General features: G+C 36.6%; 3 protein-coding genes and 1 non-coding gene across 4 annotated transcripts in view; 3 read left to right on the top strand and 1 right to left on the bottom strand.

Annotated features, from left to right (window-relative positions):
• Window positions 1-660: 660 nt before the first annotated feature.
• The window catches only part of LOC149014601 (uncharacterized), a 51,027-nt gene continuing 23,887 nt past the window's right edge, over window positions 661-27,800 (bottom strand). The window contains exons 8-19 of the mRNA XM_089155286.1: window positions 27,551-27,748; window positions 22,494-22,729; window positions 15,124-15,210; window positions 14,463-15,010; window positions 12,581-12,740; window positions 12,394-12,455; window positions 10,572-10,666; window positions 10,112-10,225; window positions 6,913-6,969; window positions 6,683-6,780; window positions 5,800-6,251; window positions 661-2,468 (exon numbers count right to left, since the gene is read on the bottom strand). Coding sequence (XP_089011412.1) covers window positions 1,393-2,468; window positions 5,800-6,251; window positions 6,683-6,780; window positions 6,913-6,969; window positions 10,112-10,225; window positions 10,572-10,666; window positions 12,394-12,455; window positions 12,581-12,740; window positions 14,463-15,010; window positions 15,124-15,210; window positions 22,494-22,729; window positions 27,551-27,748 — 3,183 coding nt within the window. The 3' untranslated portion in view covers window positions 661-1,392. The remainder of the gene's footprint in view (window positions 2,469-5,799; window positions 6,252-6,682; window positions 6,781-6,912; window positions 6,970-10,111; window positions 10,226-10,571; window positions 10,667-12,393; window positions 12,456-12,580; window positions 12,741-14,462; window positions 15,011-15,123; window positions 15,211-22,493; window positions 22,730-27,550; window positions 27,749-27,800) is intronic.
• TRNAQ-UUG (transfer RNA glutamine (anticodon UUG)) lies at window positions 15,379-15,450 on the top strand. Its single transcript has one exon. It is a non-coding gene; the product is annotated as a tRNA-Gln (tRNA).
• LOC149014603 (embryo-specific protein ATS3B-like) lies at window positions 18,574-19,753 on the top strand. Its single transcript, XM_089156193.1, has 3 exons — window positions 18,574-18,842; window positions 18,944-19,063; window positions 19,185-19,753. Exons 1-3 carry the CDS (start codon window positions 18,723-18,725, stop codon window positions 19,341-19,343), a joined length of 399 nt encoding a protein of 132 aa, XP_089012319.1. The 5' UTR covers window positions 18,574-18,722; the 3' UTR covers window positions 19,344-19,753.
• LOC149014604 (embryo-specific protein ATS3A-like) lies at window positions 23,649-24,687 on the top strand. Its single transcript, XM_089156113.1, has 3 exons — window positions 23,649-23,875; window positions 23,976-24,095; window positions 24,217-24,687. Exons 1-3 carry the CDS (start codon window positions 23,756-23,758, stop codon window positions 24,523-24,525), a joined length of 549 nt encoding a protein of 182 aa, XP_089012239.1. The 5' UTR covers window positions 23,649-23,755; the 3' UTR covers window positions 24,526-24,687.

Consider the following 27,800-nt stretch of genomic DNA (forward strand, 5'->3'; position numbering starts at 1 on the left):
CATAATACAACATTAAGGCTTCAAGCTAATCAGTTTAATCATCAAGTGATGTAAGGTCTGCAACAGTGACTTCATTACCTACCACGCCCCTTCTTCATTGCATCACTGATATTATGGAAGTTTAATCCATTGGAGTAAGGAAACAAAGAAGATTTTTGTTTATGATAATTATAATAGAAAAGAAATCTTATAAAAAATATGAGTGTCCATTAGTTGATCACCAAGAGGCGGAAGAGAGAAATGCGGAGATTTAAATTGCATTAAAGTAAGGCTTCTTGTTGCTCCGCAGAAGTCACAACTTGCTCCAAGACATGCCTTCTAAGTGTTGCCTTAAATAGTTGAATTGTTATATTCGCTGGAAAGAAACAATTAATGTGAGACCTTCAGAGTAAGAGATGTAATCTTCATCTCTCTTCCTCTAATTGGTTATTTGTTATGTATAAATGAGAGTCATTTTAAGGTAAAATTGTTGGGACGCAAGTCACGCAACCAAGGGACAATTTTCTTCTTTTGTGAAAATTTAATGGTGGTCTCTCCTGTTTGATTACATGACCCCATATCTATGATACCTAATTTAAAACTGTCATTGATATTGTGTCCAAATTCTTCACACGCTTCTGGTGTGGGAACCATCTCTTGAATATTGATAATCAACAACACAAGATATTTTAAAATCCAGGAAACCGCACTCTAAAAAAGTACATAAAAAAGAAAAAAAATGCAAAATATCCAAGACACTTCATATTGCATGTATTACGTATAGTATGGTCATTGTAGCATCCCTTGTTATTTACATCCAAAATTAACCCAAGATTATGGGTTAGCCATCCCAAGATATATTATTCACGATGGTCACTGTACCCTGCACTTGCGCCCATTGTGGAAACATGACAATCCCCAAGTAGGTTCTACATAGCTAATGGGGTTATGCTTAAATGATATGAGATGCATAGTCACTTTAATCCTTAAGGTTGACAATCTCACCATGAAATGCAACATGATCTGATGATCTTCAACATTTTACTCTCCCTAAATGGCCACAGCCAAAAGAACCTTTACTCGGCTTCTTCGATGTCCAAAAAACCAAATTCAGTACTCCAAGACCACCTGGATGAATTTCAGGACAGGTATGTAGGGTCTACACTTGCAAACCGCCCTTCTTCCCTGACATGGTAGGCCCAACCATGGCCAGCATCACCAATAGAGCCTCCAAGAAGTAGTACTTCAAAATCTAAAGATTCAAAAGATTGACAACAAGTCCAAATGAAACCAAGTAGAGCAAGGCCCTTAGCCCAACTTCAAGATCTCAATTGAAACATTCATAAGAGTTTAAAAACTTTGGCTGCACAAACAAAGGTATTACCTTCGATGTATAAGTTCCATTGATGTACTTCAATATCCACCAAGTCCTGAGAAGTGCTTCTTCATGGCTCTATCCTTTCTATAATGATTGCCACCACCACCCCCTCTTCTTCCTCGGCCCCTTGAGTGTGTCATATTCCCTCTCCCTCCTGTCTCAGGAGTCTCCAACTGGTCATCTGCCTGTTCATTAGCCTCCGTCGGTTTTCTAACAGCCCCAAAAGGAAGGTTTCCACCATGGCCAAGGCCAAGAATCAATCCACTCTGCACTTGTTTTACTACTGCCGCTTCCTCGGCACTTCCAACTGCAACAGAACCAGAAACTTTGTAGCTGTAGTTCTTACCATCCTTGACATAATACTGTGGCTTCTTCTGAGAATTCCACTTAGAACCACTACTGCTTGATCCAGAGGATACAGTTTCATCTCCCCGAGGTTTCCCTCGAGTTGTCTCAATCCTGTCTCCAAGTAACTCTGGCTCCTCAAAAATAGAATCCACCACACCCAAAACCAAGTCGTCAAACGAGTCATCATATTCATCTTCATACTCATACTGCGATGCAAGAAACGCCGTTTTAGCTGAAACAGTGTCATTTCTCAAGTCCAGGGTGCTATGGTCAAGCAAACCATCCTTGGACTTCCTGATATACCTTCCAGTCAAAGAGGAACCAGAAGATGAGGGTCCATTAGCATCCTTCACTGTCGCAACCACATCATTAGAAGGCAAAACTGCAGGCTCTACTAAGGCCCCTTTTCCTTTATAATTGCTACTAACAGGTGATGCAGATTTTGGAGGTGGGATATTTTCTTGGAAAATATCCAGGGACTTTAAATCTTCATGCAAGTTTCCGTCCAGTATCCTCTGAATCACCTCTTCTGGCTTTTGATTGTAGACTTCAAGACATGCAGAGAGGAATCCTTTTCCATAATCAGGGAAGATCTCTTTTATTTGACTGATCTTGGACTCGAGGATAGCAGCATCTTCATCCATCAGCACCTTGCTTTTGAGTGAAGATGGTCCATTGGGTTCTCCAGTTACAACTTTTGAAGATGGGGACATCAGAACACGATGTAAGTATTGATATTGTTCATCATCCAATAAAATCCATCCTACACATAAAAATAGATTTTAAATTAGTTGCTTCAAACTATAGTTATTTTCAATTGCGAGTTTTCTTCAACATGTACCCACAATTTAGAAAGGGAAAAAAAAAAAGAAGAAGAAAAAAAAGAGGAAATAACAGATGTAGGAAACCTGAAAATTAAGAGATTAATTATCTCTAGGTAAAAGTTTATGTAGATCATGCCTCCCATTCCAAGTAACATATCAATAAGCAATTTATTCACTGAAAAAGGGTGGATATATTGCCCAAGGCTCCTGTCCCTGTAGGGTCTGAGGGTCATAAATGTACATAGCCTTATCCCTGCTTTCAAAGAGAGGCTATTTACATACTTAAACCCATAACCACTTGGTCATAGTGGAGCAAGCTTAGGCATCAAACTGAGGCCCAACTTCTAGCTGCTTATTCACTTATCAAAGATATAGTTTTTCTCACTATAAACACCATATAGTTGCTAAGAGGTCAATAGTTGTGTATGAAGTACACACCACGGCAACAACAAAAAGCCTCAAAAAATAACAAATGAACATTTAGGCTTAGTTTAACATACAGTTGTAACTCCGGGTGTAAGGGTAGAATTATCCCTAGGATATTATTTTGTAATATCCCACATCAAGTATTTCTACGTTTCTTGAACTCATCTATTAACATAAATAAAGTATGGCTGTGACTCTCTGACAGAAGCCAGGCTCCCAGAATATTCATCCATACAGATAGAGAGTTCTCAATAGATAGACAAGAAATTGAGGGAACATTTTTATTTCAAGTATACCAGACACCACATGGAGTATTTTAAAAGTAAGACATAAGGAGTGGGGACCTGGCTCTTTATTTTGCATTGTGCAAGACATAAATTTGGACATATGTCCCATCTAATAAGTTAGGGTTCTGTATCCCTTTAGAAGCTTCCCAGATAAAACTCTAGTACTCGCTAGACCTCAACAGAGACAGCTATGATAATGTATCATTGCTTATTATGAAAATTGGAACTTGGTCCCAGGTATCAAACTAAGAGTTCACAAAATGATATTAATGTAGCTATTTCTGGAACTTGTACTGCTGGAGTGTTCCTAGAAGATTCCAGGAGCACTGCAACCTGGTACATCGTATCCAGCTTAGATATCATGTAACAATGTTGTATGATCAATGTGCCTTGAAGGCCTCATATTTGCATACTTATTGAGAGACTCGATGTGTCTCAAACATAAAAAACGCCAAGTAGCTTGATAAGTTGATTTCATGCATATTATTTTAGACGATTAATTTACTATATTTCCATGTGTTTATAATTGTTTTATATCAATTTACCCTAATATGATATAAAAATGAATATGTTGCACCTTTCCTTTAATTTCCATAATTTTGGTGATTTTATATATTTCCTAACAAATTCTAATTAAGATTTATTACTTTTACATGTAGGAAATTATGAACCAAATCTAAAAGGGTATTATTGAAAAATTCTATAAAGAGAGTCCTAATGGAACCAAACTGGATTTTATTCCACTCTAGAAAGGAAAGTCTTGTTCATCAAGTTATGCACTCTAGAAGCTTCCTCAAGTCAAAAACATAGAGAGAATGAGTTCTTGCATGCTTCTATATTTTATTTCCTATTTGGGACTTTATCAAAGAAGGAAAAAGAGGAAAAATAATCCAATTCAAAGAAGGAAGATAGAAAAATCCCGTTTTTGAGTGTCTCTGTCCAATTTTGATCAAGCCCTTCATCGGATGGTCATCCGGTGTCCGATCGAGCTGCTTTTTGGAGGAGAGCTTGATAACTTCTTGATATTAAAATCCAATAGTGGGATTGGGCATTCGAGATCTCTAAGTTAGTCCGATTCATACGTCAAAACACTCATTGGTTAAGTCAGATAGGAACTCTGAGTTTGATTCAAACTCTGAGATTAATCTAGGAAATTACTCTATAAAAGGAAAGCATACTCCAGCAAGAAGGGAGAACGTTTTTGGGAGCTTTGGAAGAGCATAGAGAACCTTCTTGGGGCTTTGGAGGAGCGTAGAGGACAAATTTTGGAGACGTTTGGAGATCTAAAGTTTGGGAATAAGTTTTTCTTCATCTTCTTTCAATGTTCTCAAACTCTTCTGTGATATTTTTAATTTATAGTATGAACTAATTTAATTTTTCTAAGGATCAGATGTAGCCTATATTTGAATTTTCACTCTTGAATTCATCAATATAATTTTGAATATTGTTTCCTTTGATTGAGTTTTTACTTCTATTCTTCATGCTTTTGATTAATTGGCCACTAATCAGCTGATTTGTTAATCATAATGAACTGAGAGGGGATTTATGTGTTTAGTTCATTGGAGTAAAAGCCATGAATTACATGTAAGATAGAGATATACTTACATGGTTTGTGTAGTTGTTACATGGGAATCCATAGAATTTAATGATTTCTTAGTTGTTTTAACCCACATAGAAATATAGTGGGTTTTAACCCACATAGAAATATAGTGGGTTAGCAATTGAGAGAATTTTTATTGGTACTTGAGAGAGACTAGTAGATAGAGAAGGGAATCTCGACTATCAATCAGAAAAATATTTGTCAAATTATAAAGAGGGATCAAAGGGTGGGAATGCTTAGTTATGGTGAAATCTAACCCCTAGGTTTTTAGCTATTAATAAATCTCAATTTAAATTTCAATTTGCATTATAGTCTAGAATAATTCTCTTCCTTATTATTTGTTCGAATAAAATTGGTATAATTAATTTGGTACTTAATCTATAGTCCTCGAGGGAACAATCTTTTATCATTATATTACTTGTAACGACAGCATACACTTGTGTTGTTATTTTTCACAACATAGCTCAATAAAACTGAAATAAGAAACAATGAGTCTTTGTGCACATAACTAGGTTGAGTTGGTTCAGCTCTAGTTGAAGAGTAAAATTTCAGAAAGTATTCCCAAGAACAAAGTCCCATTAACTCTACTATCGTTGCTTCTCCAACAACTTAAAGCCATGCATCCTAGCAAATATTTTAGAGAAAACAAATATGTATTGCAAATTCATGCTTAGTCTGCAAGTCTAAAAGCATCCAGTAGATTCTAACACCACACATTTGGATAAAAATTCCCACCCTCACTGCCCCAAAAAAAGGGGGAAAAAAGAAGGAAAAAATAAGAAAAGTACACCCTCCATAGTTAAGACCAAGTTTTTTTTATCTCTAAAATTCAAAAGTTGATCAACATGTGGTCTTCAATGACCATCAAATCATCCTAATTAAATTTTGACTAGTATAACATAATGGAACAGCTGAGAGTCAGACCAAACCAAGACTCTTTTAAGTTTGAGAACTTACCACTACCACGTAGATTATCAAGTCTATTCAGCAATTCGCAATTCTTTTCAACATCCTGGAAGAATGTTCCGCTGCTCTGGTTCTCTTGAAATTGATATGAAACTTCTCCATTTATCTCCCTAATAGTTTGAACTAAAATGTCTCCCCTTATTACTGGATCCTCAACATTGGCTGGAAACATTTTGGTTGAAGACAGAAACGGGAGGCTGCTCAGGAATTCTTCATCACTAAGATAGCAGATATCCAGTAATTGCCAACCTAATTTAACGATTCTTGTTGACAACATCTTGAAACTAATAGCAATATTGGAATGGCTTTCCCCAACTGAGGCTACTGAACTCTGAACCGTTTCTGCTTCAGCCGTAAACTTATGTCTCAAACCCTGTCGTAAAGTTGGAACCAGTGAATCATGCAATCTTGCAAGGGTACTGAGTAGTTCCCCGTTTCCATAACTGCAAGGACCGTAAAATAAAATTAGATCCGACTGTAAATTTTTTCGTCTTGAATATAGATGAAATTTTGGAACTTCTTCAACAACTATGACCTCAACACAGGATTTCAGCACAAATTTGACCAATGTCAATGAGTAATCATCCACCATGCAACCATTTACAAGGTTAACACCCAGGATCTCCCAACAACATGGAAAAATAATTTTGTTGATTCGAACTCCTATGGAAATTTTCCAGGAAAAATCCAGGTAAACTGCAACTAGATTTTACTATATTCTTTATCAGATTTAGATTTGTTATTGCTTAGGAGAATTTCAGTCAAATATTCCAATCCAGGTGTCCCACAAATTCTAATGGTCTGTTCATAGAAGCTGGATACTCTCAATAATAGTCATATTTAGATTCACATGAATATCTCAGAAAAACATTACCTTGTTTCAACAGGACAAGAAAAGTACACAGCTGCAGATTTATAGGCATTAACAAAGCTAGAAAGTGATGCAATTGCATCATTTACAAAGTCCATCACCTGTGCAAAAAAGAGACTATAGTTCAGAACAACACAGCTAACCTGATGCACAAGCATCTAGTTGCCCTAAAGAGCATTCACTTGGTCAGAATGGGTCTTCCCCAATATTTTTAGGAAAGAAGAGTAACTTGCCTCTAAGAAATCTGCATAAAGTCGACTATCTTCATGGCCTCCAGAAGAAAATAAGACCTGTAAATTATGCTCACAACATAAGATAAAATTGCCTTCCCTGCTTGAATAAAGTGTCTGAAGCAGTGAAGGAAACATTACTTGCCCACTTGGTAATAAAATATATTAGTAGATTTTCCCTACCAAATGTTGTCTACCTGATCAAATGTTAAGGTTAACAGACTGTAAAACCTTCTATGGTACTATCTAATATTTGACTTGCTGAGAAATACTGCATTCTAGTCTTAAAACTCTTAATGTGAATGTAAATGTAAATAATATTGAACAAGATGACAGCTTCTTTAAAAGTTCCTTCCAGTCATCAAAAAAAGTTTGGAGATATCTTTGTAGATCTTAGTGTACTACTAACTTATACACTGGCTATATCAGAATTTTAAACTAATAGGTAAAAACATAATAAATAAAACAAAACAGAACATAAGGATTTGTATGGCAATGTTCTTGTTTCTTGCATTTTTGGAATAGAAACAACCCACATCAAGTATGTGTAATCCAGTCTGTTATTTTTTTCCTCACTTTTGAAATGAATTGGCACTTTGGCAAAGTTTGAGCCCACTTTGAGGATTGGGTTTCTCACGAAAAATTAAAAAATAGCACTTCTCTTAAAAAGGCGGAGGGGCATTCTTGTTTGGAACCTTAAAAACTCAAAGTTTATTCCTCTTTTTTTTTTTTTGGGGTAAAAAGTTTTTCCTTGTTTCATTTGTTATTTTTGTTAGAGAAATGTTTTTTCCTTAAATACGTGATTTTAGCACCCAAAAATAGTGAGGAACAGTGAAAATGCATAAAGACATCAAAATTTGTTTCTTACCTAAAAATAGGGAAATAGAACAGAAACATTACCGTCCAACCCTAAACTTCTTATATTTGTTGACAAATCAAAAAATTGTAGCTGAAACAGTACATGAGAAGTAAAAGGAGAGAATGACAAAAGAGAAGAAAACCCAATATTCAATGATAGGATTCACTAATTCCTATCATCATCATCCTACTTTATTTATAGACCTGCAACTAGATTCTTAGTAGGAATTAGGAACCTACTAAGAGTACACATGTAACACATCTCATTGCAAGGTAAAAACAAAAACAAGCCTTGTCCCAACTAAATGGGGTCGGCTATATGGATTCTTGCTTTCAATCCACTCATTTTGAGGCCATATGAGATACAAGGCCTATGTATAGCATATCCTTTCCCACTACTTCTCTTAAGGTTATCTTAGGTCTGCCCCTAGTTCTTCTAATTTCAATCTAGATTAAGTTGCTTCTCCATACAGGGGCATTACAGGCCTCCATTGAACGTAGCCATGCCACCTAAGAAAACTTTCTTGAAGCTTATCACTTTTGGGAGCTACTCACAGATTAGCTCTAATAAGATCATTCCTTATCTTAGCGTTCCTAGTTTTGTCACTCATCCATTTTCGCATCCTCATTTCTGCTACACTAAGTTTAGCTACATGATGTTTCTTAGCAGTCCAGCACTCTGCATCATACATTACAGCTGGTCATGCACGCGCCTTACTCAAATAGGGCGGGAATAACAAGACTCTACGGATGGGAGCCCAAGTGCTTGCCCCAATCTAATAAAGGGCGCACGGAGGGTGGTCTATGATCACAAAGCGGATCTATATTCTATCCATGGAGGATGAAGCAAAAGTCCAATATTAAGTGGCTCAAGGATGGTGATAGGAATATGAGTTATTTTCATGGTCGTGTCAATGCAAAGAAAAGATAACTATCTATCCATCGCACACAACAGTCCAATAAAATTTTCCAGTCTGTTATTTTTTCCTTTGAGCTCTAGAGGAATACGTCAATCACACAAGATCTCCGACGCACCTCTCCACTTCATCCATCATATTTTAATTCTTTAGAAACATCATCATCTATATCACCTTTTTTTTTAATTATTATTTGTGATTGAGCCAAGATACCTAAAATAATCGCTTTGTGCAATCTTCTTCTCATGAAGTTTCACCAACTCATCATCCACCCTATCACAACAAAGTTGCACACACGCTATTTCGTCTTTGTTCTACTTAGGTTAAAGTCTTTCAATTCCAAAGTTGTTCTTCATGATTCTAACTTGGTATTACTCCCTAATTGTGTCTCATCTATAAAAACAATATCATCAGCAAAAAGCATATACTAAAGAACCTCATCTTGAGTGTCTTTGGTTAATTCATCCATTGTAAGGGCAAATAAAAATAGGCTTAAGGCTGATCCTTGATGTAATTGCAAGTAAACAATGATTGGAAAAAGAAAAAAGAAAAAAAAAAAAACTCTTGTAAGAGTATAACTTAACATATACACCACAACAAGGTCACTCCCCTTATCATGATCAACCAATCAAACCATAGCAATGAATTACAGCAGGGAATCTGACCACTATACATCTATAGCCCTACTGTATGTGGATACAACTTAACAAACTTATTCTTGAGTTTGCCTCCAAATTTTATCATAACATATCAAAATTAAACATAAGCAAGAGGCATTGAAAATACACACCAAAATCAACCTGAGTGCCAAAAATAAAATATGTGTAAAATAATTTACTCAAAAAATACACAAAAAAATTATGGATAATCCATATTTCATTTTATAGAGTATAATTAACATAAGAAAATAACTGTGGGAAATTCAATCTTTAAGTGTCAACATGTTTCTAACTTGGAAATTTACCAACCAAGTATTCTTGTCATATCCAAGGGTTGAAGTTTCCAAAATATAGTAATTGGGTACCATGCATCCATGCATATAGGAAATTTTCCAAATTATGACAGAGGTGTGAAACTCATTTGATATGGTTATCGATCCAAGCTACATTTTGTTTCAAACTTTCAGTAGGCACAGTTCAGTAGACAGGCTGTGACAGTTATAAGGGGATAAAAAAGGCCAAGAATGGAACAGTAAGGTCGCACAAACCCCCCAGGTCCCATTTGACACCCAAGAATATGCCGAAAAGGCAATTACTTATCCTTGACATAAATGATTAAAAAGAAAGAAGCAGCTTTTCTCTGCCTAATATATCTAATCTAAGAAAATATAAAAGTAAAATCTGTGACTGGTGGAATGGAGTAATATGTAAAAGCAGCTAAAATATTCTACAAATTCTACATAAACACACCATTTAAAGATATAATACCTCCAGTGATGAGCTGCAACGTTGATGCATTGTGTGGAAAATGTTCAGGAAATGAGACACCACAGCTGCTAAATACTCATGGATTTTTGGCTGGGCTTTCAGAGAATTAATAACCTGGCAAAGCATACTTGTCAGGGAGGATAAAAATTACAAAAACAGTTTATGTTACATGATAAATAAAAACTAATATTAAGAAGGGAAGCAGCACTCTGTTAGGAATAACAAGGCAGCGACCCATCAACCGATTTTTTTTTGGTACATTTACTTTCCAAAACTAAAAAAGATCGACATTAATCTTTAAAAGCTATTGTCAAAAGAAACTAATCAACATCAATCCTTAAAAACTAGTCAAAAGAAACTAACTTACCCACTTCCCAAAGTTTGGGGCCAACTCAAAACACGCAAGTAAAGGAAAGCAATGAAGAAATCAAAGAGAAACTATTTCGATGAGAAGATTTACCAGTAACTTAGTTAGCTCTTCATTATCATGACCATAAATGGCACATATATCTAATAACTTTGGCAAATCAAGCAGCTTCTTTTCCTGCAAAAGGACTACATGGAGAATGAATAAATATAGTGATTTGATGTTTGAGAAGCCAAAATACAATAAAATGAGATAAAATGCTTCTTAATATTTGTACTATCATATCCTAGTTAACAACTACATCTTCGAAACTCTTCCAGGCGGAGAACTCTTAAGATATTTCTAAAAAAAGCATTGCAGTTCACAAGGGTCCCGCTACTGCAGGATCTGGGAAGGGGAAATGCACACGGTTTAATCCCCACTTTGCAAAGTGGCTATATATATATATATATATATATATATATATATATATATATATATATATATATTTTTTTTAATTTATTTTATATAGTAACGTGCTTTAATTGTACAATATTAGGATGAAGGAAAATGGCAAACTAAATTCAGGACAAAATATTTTAGATATAAATATGTGGCAAAACTTAGAGGAATGGTCTGCCCTGATAAACTCATCAGGATAGCCAGCCTTCATAAGCTCATCAAGATGAGTTAATATAATATCATATAGAAGACCGACGTGGCCCAAATATTATGGATAAGGATCCAAAAGTACCACGCTTAAATGGCCAGTCACAAGGACTAGAGGCCCAGGGGCTTCTTTCTTTCTTTCTATTTTCCGGGGAGGGTGGGGTGGGGGGGGGGGGGGGGGGGAAGAGGGGTGGAGGGACACAGGTTCAAACCCAAGACCTCCTTGGTCCTACTACCTGTATAGCTTAGGCCTTGTATCTAGCATGCACATCCCTATACAATAGTTGTCGGAGTACCAAAGAAATTCATGGACATACATGAGGATGCATGTAGGGTATTTAATTGGATTAGACTCTGAAATTTGATATATGGTTGATCTAAGGCACCAATTATATATCAAACAATCAAATTTCTATCATCATCACATGTAGCACATCAAAGGTGGACCATTCAAATGAGTTCTATATATTCCACATAATTAGAATTCTTTGTGCAGTAACGAGCAATTAAGGTTAAAATCATTTATCATTTATGATCTCCCAAAAGTAATCTGCACACACAATAAATGGCTTGTATGGCTCATAATGGAAGCTTGCCTTGGCAGCACATTAATCTCAACACGGAAGGCTGATGTAACCAATCATGCTATTGCATAAAGAGCAGACCCTCCAAAATGGCCACTTTTCAACTTTCATAATCACCTCTAGTGTATTTTCTCCACTATGTACACAAAAAACTTAGTTAGAACGGAGGACCCTTCAACCATATTTCAAGCTTTATGCAACCACAAGGTGTATTGTTTTGGTTAAAACTCATTATTTGACTAAATAATTATTAAAGCCCTTGCATCCATTTGGCCCAACTCAAGGCGATCATATGGATTTTTTCGAAATTGGTCTTAGATTTTGAGAAACTTTATAGGTTCTTCCATTTGCGATCGGATTGGTAAGCTAGTGTATTGTGTCTTGATCCATCACCTTTGGTGGGAGTGCAATCTTTGGAGATGGACTTCCAAATCCCGCTCCATAGACAGGATTTGGAATGCCATCTATTTTTATTTATCTTCTAAACTGTTAGCCATGCCCCATCCCCCTGTTGACAATACCCGAAGGAACAGGCTTATCGTTGTCTCCTGGGGTCTTAGTTCCTCTTTTCAGTCTTCTTCTTAAAGACCTTGTTCTCTTGTTTCCTTCTTAGTTTAATATATTTATTTATTCATTCAAAAAAATGATTAAAGCACAATTACAAAAAAGGAGAGAGAAAAAACCTCCATGTTCCCTAGCACTGAGGCTATCACTGGCCAGAGCACCAGGATCCCTATTGGAAGATCTGTTTCGACAAAAGTTTTTTTAACAGACCAAAGATTAGAGAGATGGAGACACAGCAAAACAATCTAAATAAGGAATACCATTGAAAGACCTACTGAGATTAACAAAATCAGAATTGAAACTTACATGCGATATAAGGCCATAAAGACACGACGGCTTAGCTCTAATTCTCCGACAATGACACCGGCGACTATTCCCTTGGCTCCCCGGTGAGGGAAGTCATACCATCGATTTCTAAACTGTAAATAACTATCCAGAAAATCGTGCAAAGAAGCATCACTGGCCACTGTAACCAGAAAAATAAATAGATAAATAAACAAATAGCTATACAAAACAGAACAAATTCTCTTCTCTGCTGATAATACACCATCTCAATAAACTAAAGAATAATAATAATATGTTGGCCTGACAAGTGGATCAACCACATTTGAGAGAAGAACAACCAAAGTAATATTGTGAATGCACAAGAAACAGGATGAGTCACCCAATGTCACATACTTGGGGGGGAAAAACAAAGGTTGTAATCTCATTTAGAATATATTTAAGGATAGTCAATAAAGTGGTACCGTAACTCCACCTATTCCTTGAACCAATAAAATGCCTTGCCAACAAATATGTGGAGGATATGCCAACGGGTTACTGACAAATATCTATGCCCAAAGAAATAGAATTAACACCTTTAAAATCAGTAAAATCCCAATGTTAAGTTTCCTTCCTCTCTACCATTCCCAATCTCTCTATTGATGCAAATATGACAGAAGATGCATTTGTCTCATTAAAAGGTCCAACAGAAATTCCTAATGTCACATACAGAAGAAGTCCAGTGAACAACTAAACCAAACCATATTAGAAATTGTTGCTGCAAGTTTAGCAAAAACACAAAAAAATTGTAAGTAATTAATTCTATTAATGGCAGTAGGTAAAATGAACTCTAAACCCTTCCAATAAGATTCCAAGCAAACCAACTAAGGTAATTAACTCAAAAATAAATAAAAATCTTAACTTTGGTGCAAGCCAACTCTAGAACCAAAGACAAATATAGGGAACATATCCCTATAAATAAATGATAAAATAACCATCCAATAAGACAAGGTCCATTGGTGCATACGTTGTAGATGATGTTGTTTTGGTGAAAGAGCGAAAAGTAGGGATCAATGCCAAGTAGGACCATGGAGATCAGCCCTGGATAAGACAAGTAGAAGGAACAATGGATTTTACGGTAAGTAACCTTAGCTACACGAGTACTAATAATGAGCAAGAATTAAGATGTCACCACCAATATCAAGGATGGAATCGGTTTCTTCCAATAAATAACAGGATTGTTGGTTTTACCCCAAGTATTCATTAAAATTGGGTTCTGATAAACAAATAAACACTCATAGAAAGTATATAATGGAGACTTATCAAGGCTACTGAACCCGGACAGAATTAAAATAGGATAAATAAAAGGAAGAGATGTGTCAGGAGAGTCGTGTGGTCAATGCATTCATTCAAAACTCAAGGAAAATTTTAGTGACCATTCATACAACCGGCTAAGATGTATGATGTACAATCTCAGGCAGCTAAGAAATAGACTTGGTGTAGCTGAGATGGTTTGTGGCAAAACACGTGAATAGACTCAGAAATAATCATAATTAGACAAGAGCTATGAGTAGTTCCTGTAAACATTAAGCTACAAAAAATCAGTTGATGTTGAAAACAGCCCTTGGATGCTCCTCCAATACAGGGGAGCAATTCGACTCACATTGAAGGAGCTCAAAAAAGGCATACCCAAAATGATTTCGACAGGAAGTAGCAAGGAAAGATGTGCATAATTCAAGCCGTGTATCGAGTAGAAACCCACAGAGTTGATTGGGAGTGTTAAGGATTCATACAGCCGACCTATTGTTTGTTGTAAATGCATCGACAATAACCAATGCAACGCTTAGAAATGGGTCTAAAATTCGCTTAGTGAGAGTATAATGAATAAAATACTTCAAAATTCAAACACAGAAAGTGGAAGCAAAACCTTCTTTCCAGAAATCTCTAGCGGGTAAGTTGAGCAAGCGAGACAACTCCCTATTGAGAAGGTCGACGACACGCTGAGACTGTACGGGATCCAAACCGCCATCTTCAGCACCAAGCCCAGAAGCGACAGCTTCGTCATGGGGAAGATAATTAACGAAGTTGCCACCCTGTTGACGATTAGAAACCCAGTCTCCATTCTCTCCCAATCGAACCCTACTACTAGTAGGAATCAAAGTAGTGTTAACGTTATTGCTTTTGCTGGAGGAGGACGACGACGAAGAAGTCGCAGCTGCTGCGCCATCAGATGAATTGTTGGAAAAAGATTGTCTGAAGGAAGTAGAGAAAGAAGGTCGATCTTTGAAGGGCTCTTTCGTTGAAATTGAAGTATCATTAATCTTAGAGACGAATTTCTTCTGGGTTCTGTTCCCTTCTTGTCTATGGTATGCAGATCGACCAGCCATTGTTCCCCCGCGATTTTGCCTCTGTCGATCCATCTTCGAATTTTCTTTTGGATTTTTGGGTTTCGCTCCCTCTTCCGAAATCCGAATCCTTGAGAGTGTTATTCGTTGCATGGATTTAGTTTTAAACCTTGAGTAGGGAACGGTGGAATCGTGCCGACTCGGTTTGGACCATTTGCAAATAACTCGGATTCCGGCTGGGACCGATCCAATTCTGATTCTGGAACTTTAAACCGCAATTCACTACACCCAAAGACACCTCCAACCCCAAGGAGCGTATAGAGAACATAGCTATAAAGCATGGACAACAACATTAATCTAATTAAGCTACATTCGAGAATGTAGTCAAAGTGTGCGTAAGCTGATCCGGGTGAATCTTAATTCTAGAAGGAAAAAAAAGCATTAATCTAAATATTATTGAATTAGGTTATTGGTTAAACACTTATAATAGTACAACTTGGTTCTATGGTGTAGTGGTTAGCACTCTGGACTTTGAATCCAGCGACCTGGGTTCGACTCCCGGTAGGACCTTTTTCTCTTAACCCGAGTTGGAGTGTGACCATACCACACAATTTCCCACCTTTTTTTGCCACCCCATGTAGTGGAGTGACTCTAGTGGGAGGCTAACCTTTGATTTTTTGACATTTAGGTCAAATTTTTGGAAATTCTTCACTCTATTTTTTTTTCAATTTTCTCTCTCTTCTCCAAAGCTTCCCAGAGCTTCTCTTTCCACCAAGGCACAAAATGTGAAGCATGAGTCATACTCAACAAGATGATTTTATGTACTTACCTACACCTCGAGAGCTTGCTCTCGATTGGAGTGTGACCATACACACAATTTCCCACCTTTTTTGCCACCCCATGTAGTGGAGTGACTCTAGTGCGAGGCTAACCTTCGATTTTTTGACATTTAGGTCGAATTTTTGGAAATTCTTCACTCTATGTTTTTTTTCAATTCTCTCTCTTCTCCAAAGCTTCCCAGAGCTTCTCTTGCCACCAAGGCACAAAATGTGAAGCATGAGTCATACTCAACAGGATGATTTTATGTACTTACCTACATTGTTGTACTAATGTAGTAGCATTATATCTTGTAGTTGTATAATGAATTGTAGACTTTAGTATTTCTCTTCATAATTTGTGTATTTGTGTTCTCTTTGCATGTTTACATTGTAAATTTTGCAGACTTCCAGTATTGGCCACATATAGTCGGGCATAGGTCGATCAGTGAACATTAGTTTAGGTGATGTTTTATGCCAAAATAACACTCTCAATGTGTTTATTGGCCTCAAAATAGGCTACACACCAAAATTCAAGCCCAAATGACCTTAAATACCCCCCAAAACTACGAGTCGTTTTTCACCGACACATTGCCAAATGTAGTTGAAATGTTGTTGTGTCAGTGCTATTGAGAGCCACCGACACCCAACATTTGGGCGACATTTCAAACTTTGTATACAACATGGTCTCCTTCTCAGTAGCATAGAGTTCTAAAACATATAGTTAAAACTCAATTGTCTTTAACTATTTAAGAGCCAACTACCCTCTTTACTTTGGGTGCAAGTTTGTCAACAATTAAAAAGCCATGACCCACTTAAAAGTGGCCTTAAAGTCCAAATAAAAGGGCTTGTGGGTAAAAAGATTTAAAAGCCCAAAATAGTAGGGCGTGGTTACTTTTATCAACATATCCTTTTTTTTAATTGTATTTTTAATTTTACTGATAGCTATCCGTTTTGTTTGCTAATTTTTTTAAAAAAAAGGCCTTGATGCTTTTGATACTTAAAGTAATTTAGGTTTAAACATGGACAAGGATTTTAGATAATTATTTAATTGAGGATAGAGGCCAATCGGACGTGATTATGATAATTCGGGATTTAGGCCAAAGGTAGTATGGGGCCAATCAGAGCCAAGGAACAACCTTTTGCCGAAATTTGACCAAAATTCTGCAAATTTCAGTGGAGACAATCGAAACACACGTTGAAACTCGGAAATACAAAATATCAATGATTTTTCGACGATGTATTGCCAATTTTCTAGTGAATGACGAAATATAGTTCAGGTGAAATATAATCAATTTTTCGGCGACCAGGCGAAATAAAGCAAAGAACGGGCGAAAATCGCTCTCATGTTCGTCGGAGATGTTTACCACGGCATCCGTGCACCATTAAAGCTGTTGTGCCATCACTCTCTGTTTGCTGAAAATTTGAAAGACGCTTCGCAGACGAAGGTAGGAAGGAACAAAAGGGGCCTCTCTTTGACGACCCCGGCTAACTTCGCAGAAAGGATGAAAACTAGAAAATAAAATAAAATGAATAACATAGTAGGAATCGTTTTGCAACTATTTGAAACTTGCAAGCTGCAGCTTTAGAGAAAAAGAAGAAGTGAAGAAAGTTAGCATCTAACGTTTCAATCCGTAAGATAAAAAGGATGATGAGTTGTTTAGAGTGGGGTCCAAGCATTTATTACCAATTGATTGACTTGACCTCACGTGATCACCATTTCATTTTCATCAATTAAATTAATAATAAAAGACAAATGTTATTGACGGTGATGATGAGTTGTTTAGAGTGGGGTCCAAGCATTTATTACCAATTGTGACCCCCCGGCCCTCCATTAATTTATAAAGCTGTTTGCGGTGGTGTGAGTTGTTTAGAGTGGGGCCCAATCATTTATTATGAATTGAATGACTTAACCTCACCTATTCACCATTTCATCAATTAGATTAACAATAAGGGGCAAATATTATTGACCAAATCGATGGTACCTTATGGTCTCAAATATCGGCAAAAAACCAGCCAAATTTGCAAATTTGCTAGTTTGCTAGGTTTCTCCTCTTGGCAAATTGGCGAATTTTGCTGAACTTTCGTCCCTTGATCAAGGATAGGGCCACTAAGGGCGAGAATGGACTTGGCTTGGCCCTGTAGAACTTAGAGTCAAGGACAATAACTTTAGCCATGAATTAGGATTAGGGTGAGAATGAGCTTAGATTAAAAGGGTTGGACTTGAAATTGCAAAAGTCTAGCCCACCTGGCCCTGTTGCAGTCCCTACGTCAAGCCTTTTTATCTTTCTTATCCTTATGGCTTTTGGATGAAGGCCATGTTCACTATTTAAATCTGCACCATTTGATTTCCCACATGCATAAAACTATTAACTTAAAATCTTTGAATCAATATCAGTTTTTTTTTTCTTTCTTTTTCTGATGGAATGTCATCTTTTAAGCTGTGGTTTTACATACATGCCAAATTCAACAATATAAATTTACCTAATTTACATGGCATTGATCCAATGGCTAAGAGGATAGGAAACACTAGGCCAATGGAGGTTGATGGTCTGAATCCTATATAATCAACACCAGGAGAGATACAAAAGCTTATTTTATATTATGTAATACTCTCACATTTAATATATAAAAGTTGCACGTTCCTTTTGAAAAAAAAAATCATTACTTAGGCATAAATATTTTTTTTTTTTTGATGACTAAAGTCATTATTTAGTTTACCATTTTCTGAGGATATCTATAATATTTAGTGGTCAAAATATTTTACAAATTGAATAAGATGATATAATTTGGAAGAAAATTGTATCGTGCACATCTGTCTTCTATTCAGAACACTTATATGGTATATAGAAAATTGAGAAAGCAAGGTTCTTGAAGCCACTGAAATTTCTTTAATGTAAAATCAAAAAGATTTTTTTCCCATATGAACGGGGGCAGAGAGGATAAAGAAAGCATAAAATGCTGACCTTTCTCTGATCAACTTCAGATCGCTCACTTGACCATTTGCTAAATCGCCTTTAGGCAAAAATGTTGAATCCTGCCTTTCTCGTCTCTTTCCTTTTCTTCGTTGTCTCAAATGCCAGATCCATCACTCCGTCGCAACCTCAGGAGTTGAAATCATTCATGATCCAAGACTCAAAGACTCAGGTTTGCTAAATAGTTCTTCCCATCCGATTTTCTGTCATTAAATCTTTTAAGAATAAGAGAAAACCTTTTCATTTCTTTGTTCTTGTCTTGTGGTTTTTCAGAGTGAAACCGGGAGGAGGAGCAGCTGTTTATTCACGGTGACCATAACAACGAGCTGCTCGTCTGTAAGATTCACCCGAGACAGAATCAGCCTCTCATTCGGCGATGCGTACGGTAACCAGGTTTGCATCGATCGGCCAGTTATTTCTTCAAATTATTGGTTTGTTGTTGTTGTAGATTCTTCCATCTTGGCTTAATTGTTGTTAATGATTGATTATTGAATCTGAATCATCTGGAATTCAGGTGTATGCGCCAAGGTTGGATGATCCATCGTCTGGGACATTTGAGAGATGTTCGACGGATACATTTCAGATTAGAGGACCCTGTACCTATCAGATCTGTTATCTCCATCTACTAAGATCCGGTTATGATGGTTGGAAGCCCGAGACGGTGACGGTGTAAGGGCCTTCTAAGGTTTCGTTCTACTATAACACCTTCGTTCCTAATGGAGTTTGGTTTGGTTTCAATTTCTGTAACTCCAACATCAAAAATGTTCTCCTTTCCACTTCCACTTCCACTTCCAGTTCCTCTGTTGTTTCCATGTAAATCAACTCAACCGTGCAATAATACGAAATTTGTTTTTGGAAGAAGTGTGAAAGGGTAATGTTAGCCGTTAGATCGTGATCGTCTTAGAGTTGTATTATGGGGAAATGGGAATGCAGCTAGGTCTAGGTGATACTTAGCTTTGCAATTCCTGAAAAGAATAAATGTACTGGAAAAAATATTTTGAGATTTGTTTGCTTACAGTTATGTTGATGGACTTTTGTCCATTAATATTGTTGTCTTTTTTGGATGAGACCATTGATGGTTTTTTTCTTCCAGTTCCTTGTTGCTTTTCGGGAGGAATTCTTTTTTTTATTCAAAGAGATCAATATGTCACGGTTTAGTTATTGACTACGCCAATCGTGTCGGCACTTATCACTTACTTGCATTAAGTCAGTTTAAAACCTAGCTAAAGAGAATAGAAAAAAGCTTAGAAGCTCAAAGAGAATCTTGAGAGAACTTGTATTGTTCACTTACTTGATGCTTTATACAAATGAGTCTCTCTCTATTTATAGGTGAGATAGGATACAATGAATGGTTATGATTTTGTATAAGTATCTATAATCTAATGGTTAGGAATATTCTAATAGCTCTAGACATTTCTAGTGACCTAGTTGGTGAGATTTTTTCTAGAATCTTCCTCTCTTTCTAGAGTGTGAGTTAAGTGTAAGGTATTGTTGATCCTTTTAGAATCTCCCTCTTTTTTAGAATGTGGATAAGTGTAGCCCATTTGTATTTTTTCTAAGTTGGACTGGGCTAGGTGTGGTCCCATTAGTAACTTTAGCTAAGTTGGACTAGACCATGTATGACCCATTAATATTAATATCATTGGGCCTATGATAAATTGGACCGTGTCAAATAACTGAAGGAAAACACATCTCCCTCATAGAGACCATAAAAAATATATAAGTTTTAACGGTCATTTAGTGGAAAGCAGCCAAGAGGTCTCACACATCAAAGCTGTAGCCAAGGGGGAGTGCTACTAGATATCCCGAATATTTGGAACCACCTCATAAGGGGTAGAAATAGATCAGTTTTGCATTACCTCATAAGCCTTATTGTTCCTGCAACCACATTAAAGGAGGCAATGGTTTATGCATGTGAGAGAGGCCGCATAGATTACTAGATTGTGCGGAGATTATATAAGAATTACAAATTGAGTAATCAATTTACTTAATATTAAATTAAATAATCTAACTAGTTATGTTATTAGTTCAATCATGCAGAAGACAAGATAAAGATACTTATCTCTAATCATGGAAACTTGTTTCTGGAAATTGTTTGTAAGTTCCTCTTCGAGAAGATTATCGTCTTCAATGTCGAAAAAATTCATTTATCTTAGTTTTTTCTTAACAACTAGAGATAGAGAATTTTTCTCACTAACAAAATTGGGGAATTAGAGTTCACAGAAAATTGTTTTAAAGTTTTCTTCTCAAAAATTCAGATTCAGATGAGTCATGTAGAAACTATGTTCCCATCAAACACCACCAGGTAACTACTGTCAAACAATTATCAAGGCTGTTATCTTGAACTAAGTTATAATTATCAATAATGTTTGGACCACATTATAATTATGAGAAATTAATATTTTTAATTTTATTTATTTAAATAAAATAAATATAATAGATTCAAGCTCGTAGAAGTTGTTATTTAACTTGATAGAGTTGTCGTCCATACACCTTTTCCACGGTTGGATTCTTCATTATAAAACATACGGTAAGTTTTTGAAGATTTGGAGGACTTAGCATTACTGGTTACTTCAACTACTTCTACATGGGAATATTTTAGAACGGTCAAAATCCATCAATTAAAATTTTATCTTAGTTACAGTCACTTGTCCAGAAAAGAAGTCAAGTTCTTTTACACCATGTTGTTTCTTATATTACCATTCTTAGTTTTTGACTGTCAAACCCAAGAAACCAATAAAGCAAGAGGACTGAGTTGGCCAAGGTGAACGTTCTGCTCTACTTTTTCAGTCTAAATTCAATTTTTGATTCTGAATCAATCATGAAATTGTCAAAAAATTGAGTTGAAGTAGCAAGCAGAGAAAAGAGATCAGAGAGATGAGAGAGAATGCAGAGAGCAACATCGATGAGTTATCGCAACATTTTCGATATTTTCAACATTTTTATTCTAAAACCTTCTATATTTTTGAAATTTTACCATGATGATACTTTAAATTTATCAGCAATATATCGACCTTTCTGCTATATTTTCAGCGATTTATCATCGATTTTGGGTAAATTCTATTTTACCGTTCCATTTCATGTTGGTAAACTCCAAAACTGTGGCCAATTTTTCCTTCCCTGCTTGTGGATGGTTTAACACAACTAGAAATTACATACGACATTTACATAAATCGATTGGCAGAATAACCTCCCATGCTTCCTGAGGTGATCTACTTATTGTATTATGGGCAAGGGTACACAACCAATTTTGAATGTCCTGCTTCTGGAAGGATTCAATTTTGACTTGATTGATTGCCTTTACTAGTGTGAAGAGGTCCTCCGTTATCTGAATTAGCCATGCAATTTAGGCTTTCGAAATGTATTGTTGAAGCTCATCTTTTCTTGTCCAGATCTTTCGTGATTTGACATTTTGCCACTTTAGCATAGGAAATGCCTTTAATGAGGCCCTGAATAACTAGTTGTAACTTGTTTTGTGATTTGAATCTTCCAACAACACAATGGTGTAGATTACTGTGCATAACAATAGCCCAACAACATCCTATCCACTCATTTTCATCAGAAGGACATCCTGCACATATGAGGAGTTTATCATTTGTAGGATTAGTAGAAGGGAAAATGGTACACCAACAAGTCTCAGTAAATTTGGTACTATGAGAAATATCCATAGTACTACAACTCAAGGGACTAAGATTGAGATCGTTGATCCATTTGTTTATGAACTTTACAACCCAACTAGGTTGTGGGGAGCTTCGATTGGCAAGAGTCTCATTATGAGTGAAACTAAATACCATAGCAGGTAATTATAAAGATAGAAAAGAACCATGTCAATTTAGCTTTATCCAGTCCATTATGGGAAAACATAAAAGTACAGAAATCACGCATATCCGTTATAGGTAGATTTTCCAAACGGAGGCCTAGTGGTCCTGAAGCCCAAATCCTCTGCGTCCATTGACAAACCGCAAACAGTTGCCAAATTGATTCGCCATGACTATTACATAGAACACATAAATGGTCAGCCCTGATCCATTTAGCCAGTTGTTCCTTTGGCGGGGATACCTACATGAAAAACACGCTAAAAAAATATTTTAAACTTAGAATATAAAAGAAGTTTTCAAAAAAATTTCCACCATTTAAAAAACCTATGGCTGGTGCCAGAGTTGCGTTGACAAAGTAAGGTGCAATAAGCTTGTTTAGTAGTCAAGGCACCCAAGAATCCGGAACCTACATGAATTTGAAAGGGGTTTATCCCTGTATGTCAAAGGTTGTTTCCTTTTAAAAATAAATAAATTAATTAAGGAACTTTTGTCTTAGTTGTTAATACTGTTTATTCCACGTGTGTGGCTCATATTTGTTATATTAAACAAATATTGTATGTCTTTGTGTGCAACGGATGTTGTAGACCTTTTGTGACCCCTCCTATGAAAAAACTAACTAAGAGACACCCAAAAAATTGTCCTAGCATAAAAAACAATATAGTAATTGTCACGTTTTGCTATTTTTATATTTATGCTTGAGAACAAAAATATATTAATAAGGAAATGTGGTAGCTCAACCGACATGTGAATCTCTTAGCTAAAAGTTTCTAAATATCTACGATCAAATTTTGTAAATTAAATATAAATATTTTTAATTTTCTTCGAATAAACCACAAAACCTAGAAGACCATTGTTTTAATATCAGCCTTTTACTGAGTCCGGACCAGCGACCCTGACGGGGAGCACGGAACACGCTTCCTGACCACAAAACTAGTGGGGCCCCAGGTAAAAAAATACTTTTTGAAAAAAAATAAAAAATAAAAACTTTTTCATCAGTGGAACCCACTGATTTTTCTAGTCAGGAAGCCGATGAGCACTCTGTACTCCCTCGACGGAGAGAAAATCCGGATTCCCTTTTACTTGGGTGGACAGGTACATTAATGTACACACTGCTCAAAGATGTGTACATCATATCATGACAGGAAAAGATTTTTTTTCCATAAAGACCGAGGAGAGAGAATAAATAAAGCATAAAATGCCGACCTTTCTCAGATCAACTTCAGCATCGCTCACTTAGACCATTTGCTGAATCGCCTTTAGGGAAAAAATGTTCAATCCTGCATTTCTCGTCTTTTTCGTATTCTTTGTTGTCTCAAATGCCAGATCCATCACTCCTTCGCAACCTCAGGAGTTGAAATCATTCATGATCCAAGACTCACAGACTCAGGTATGCTAAATAGTTCTTCCCATCCCATTTTCTGTCATTAAATCTTTAAAAATAAGAGAAAACCTTTGCATTTCTTTGTTCTTGTCTTGTGGTTTTTCAGAGTGAAACCGGGAGGAGGAGCAGCTGTTTATTCACGGTGACCATAACAACGAGCTGCTCGTCTGTAAGATTCACCCGAGACAGAATCAGCCTCTCATTCGGCGATGCGTACGGTAACCAGGTTTGTATCGATCGGCCAGTTATTTCTTCAAATTATTGATTTTTTGTTGTTGTAGATTCTTCCATCTTTGCTTAATTGTTGTTAATGATTGATTATTGAATCTGAATCATCTGGAATTTAGGTGTATGCGCCAAGGTTGGATGATCCATCGTCTGGGACATTTGAGAGATGTTCGACGGATACATTTCAGATAAGAGGACCCTGTACCTACCAGATCTGTTATCTCTATCTACTAAGATCCGGTTATGATGGTTGGAAGCCCGAGACGGTGACGGTGTACGGGCCTTCTAAGGTTTCGTTCTACTATAACACCTTCGTTCCTAATGGAGTTTGGTTTGGTTTCAATTTCTGCAATTCCAACATCAAAGAGGTTCTCCCTTCCACTTCCACTTCCAGTTCCACCTCCACTTCCTCTGTTGTTTCCATGTAAATCAACTCAACCGTGCAATAATACTTAGCTTTGCAATTCCTGAAAAGAATTAAGTGTAGTGGAAAAAAGACTTTGTTTGATCTCACTGTTATGTTGATGGATTTTTGTCCATTATATTCTTATCTATTTTATTATAAGATCATTGATTTTTTTTTCTTTTTTCTTTCAATTCCTTGTCGCTTTTCGATAGGAAGCCTTTTTTTTTATTTATTCAAGAGAGCAATAGCTGAAGGAAAACACATCTCCATCACAGGGACCATCAGAAATATATAAATTTAACAGTCATTTAGTGGATAGCAGCCAAGAGGTCTCACACGTCAGGTAGTCTGATTAGAGCCACCTCATAAGTTATGAGTAGAAATAGATCAGTTTTGCACCACCTCCTAAGCCTTATTGTTGCTGCAACCCCATTAAAGGAGGCAATGGTTCAATATTAAGAAAATTGATTACTCCAAAAAGACACCATGGAAATGGGTTCAGATCCGAGTAAGCTTCACACTGTCACAACTTACTAGTTTTTCATTTTCAATACCAATCTTGTTTTTCAGCGATTTGTCATTTGAGGGGGGGGGAAGAAAAATTTCTTCCCAGGGGCCCCCCCCCCCCCCCCCCCCCCCCCCCCCCCCCCCCCCCCCCCCCCCCCCCCCCCCCCCCCCCCCCCCCCCCCCCCCCCCCCCCCCCCCCCCCCCCCCCCCCCCCCCCCCCCCCCCCCCCCCCCCCCCCCCCCCCACCCCTTGATTTTGATAAAATTCTGTATTGCAGTTCTATTTCATGTCGATAAGCTCCAAAACTGTCGAAAAAACGAGGGGTGTGGACGCGCCCCCCCCCCGGCAGTGCCTTTCCCTCTCCTTCATTCCTCCTCCTCCTCAACAGGCGGTTTGTCCCGGAAACGCGTTCCGGCGGGAGTTTATAGAAAATTGCGGAAAATCGACGTTTTCCCGGCTTTGCTTGTGGATGGTTTGTAAATCTAATGATTAAACCTATACGAATTTGAAAGGGGTTTACCCCATGTATGTCAAATAGTGGTTGTTTACTTTTAAAAAAATAAAAATAAATTAAGGAACTTTTGTCTTAGTTGTTTATATTGCTTATTCCACGTGTGTGGCTCATAAGTGTCTTTATGTAAACTTTTGGTGACGCTAGACGCAAAAAAAAATTGCCATAGCATAAAAAACAAAATAGTAATTGTCACGTTTTGCTATTCGTATATTTACGTTTTGTGAACCAAAATATATTAATAAAATATAATTTAGATATGGGACGAAAATGTAGCGGAGAGATGACAAAATGCTCACCAGGAGAATATCAAAATCGACATTCAAAAATATGGAAAGAAAAACCAAGACCATTAGATAATCAACAGGGTTAACCTGAACCAAATTGTTGTCTAGGGTTAAACTAGAATTCTTACTTTGAATTTGAATACTTTTACTTTGAGGTGGAGATTTTTCTTATAATTGCCACTCTCTTCAAAATTTAAATATTTCTTTTGACGTCTCATGAATTTTTACTTTGAGGTGGAGATTTTTCTTACAATTGCCACTCTGTTCAAAATTTAAATATTTCTTTTGATGTCTCATGAATGTAGGTTTACGTTAGATCTATTTTATCTCAATAGACAAAGATGCACAGTATTTATTAATTGTGCAGAGATAAGGCAGACACTCACTGTTATATATTTATATCATGCGAGTGGACAAAAAGAATTTAGGCAGTAGGACCACTAGGACTCAGAACAAAACTATTTTCCCAAGAATCAATCTTGCATCTGTGCAACACTTTTCTTTTAACTTTGGACTTGATGGACAAACAACCCAATAGTTTTTTTTTTTTTTTTTTTTTTTTTTTTTTTTTTTTTTTTTCCTATTTGCCATAACATGCTATTTTATTTGGAGGGAAAAAAATTTGATGATCTTCACCAAACATAAACCCAACCCCCATATGGTGTTAATTAATATAAATAAATGGCTTGTGGAACTCAACATAACACCCAAAAAAATTTATGCCCATACTTCACCTAATGCAATACCAAAAATATGATATTGTAAACTTCGGCAATATTAACCACAAACCCTTCACCTATTTTATTAGAGCAAGGGCTTATACGAAACTCCTAAATAGCACAGGTTGGAGTGCAGAATTGATAGGAGATGGAAAGTTGAGTTTTTTTCTAACAAGCACACTGGATCATGGAAAGACAACAGAATCAATGCTAATGGAATGGAGTGCAACAATGCACAAGAAATAACAAACACCATCGAAAATTTTGAATCCCCCACTCTCCTTTTAACAAAGTCATGTTGGCCACTTCATCTAATTCCAACACTAGTGGACCTCAAAACAAAATTAACCTCCATCACTTTTTGTAATTTTGAATCCCCCACTCCTAAAAATTTTACTAATTTTGCTTTGAAAGCAACTTATAACTATGGACCTGGCAGGAATACTACCCATTAAGTATCCAACTAATTAGGCAAGATGGACAAAAGATGTATTTGTTTTGAAAGCTATTAATGTCTATTTATCCTTTTCCTATAAAAAAAATGTTGTTTCCTACAGTACCATTCTTAGTTGTTCTGTAAAACGACTTGCTAAATTGCAAATATATACAATTAGTCATATTAGTATTCCTCATTCTTTACTAATACAACAGGGACATTAACTCATTGTTTGAATAAAACGCAAACCACATACAAAGGAGGAAGGAAATGTTGTACATAAATGAAATATTGTAACAGCATAACCGGAGCAGAATGGTTTGGATACTAGCTAGGTAACAATAGTATTGTAACTGGAATTAGTTCCATACAAAAACATATATACATGGAATTAGTTAAAATCTCTGTAACCATTGAATCATCAGGTTACTAAGAAAACTTTTACATGTTTCAGGAAAGGCGGAGTCCTACCAGGAGATGATTTCTATTCATATTATACGTTCTCAATATTCCTCATAGATCAAAACTACAGACTAGAGAGAGATTTTTTATCCTTAGTTTACATCACGAAAGGAGAAGATTCATACCCAGTCATAATTGGTTTCCTTTGGCAAAACCAAACCAATTAGGCATTCTGGTGGGTCAGGAGAAACTGCAAGCATTGAGCAAATTTCCACTGAATATGGAAGAATGAAGAGCAGTCTTGCCCACAAAGATTTCCCAGCGGGAATCTTGATCACTCCTGCACATTCCCTCTGCTTCAAGTATGATACAAAATCCTGAAACTGCATGATGAAATCAAAGCAAATTATGAATTGCGATTGACCTAATAAAGGC

The sequence above is a fragment of the Hakea prostrata genome, chromosome 5, assembly GCF_041222555.1.
Source record: "Hakea prostrata isolate BN-2017 chromosome 5, UWA_Hpros_2, whole genome shotgun sequence".
NCBI classification, from domain to species: Eukaryota; Viridiplantae; Streptophyta; class Magnoliopsida; order Proteales; family Proteaceae; genus Hakea; species Hakea prostrata.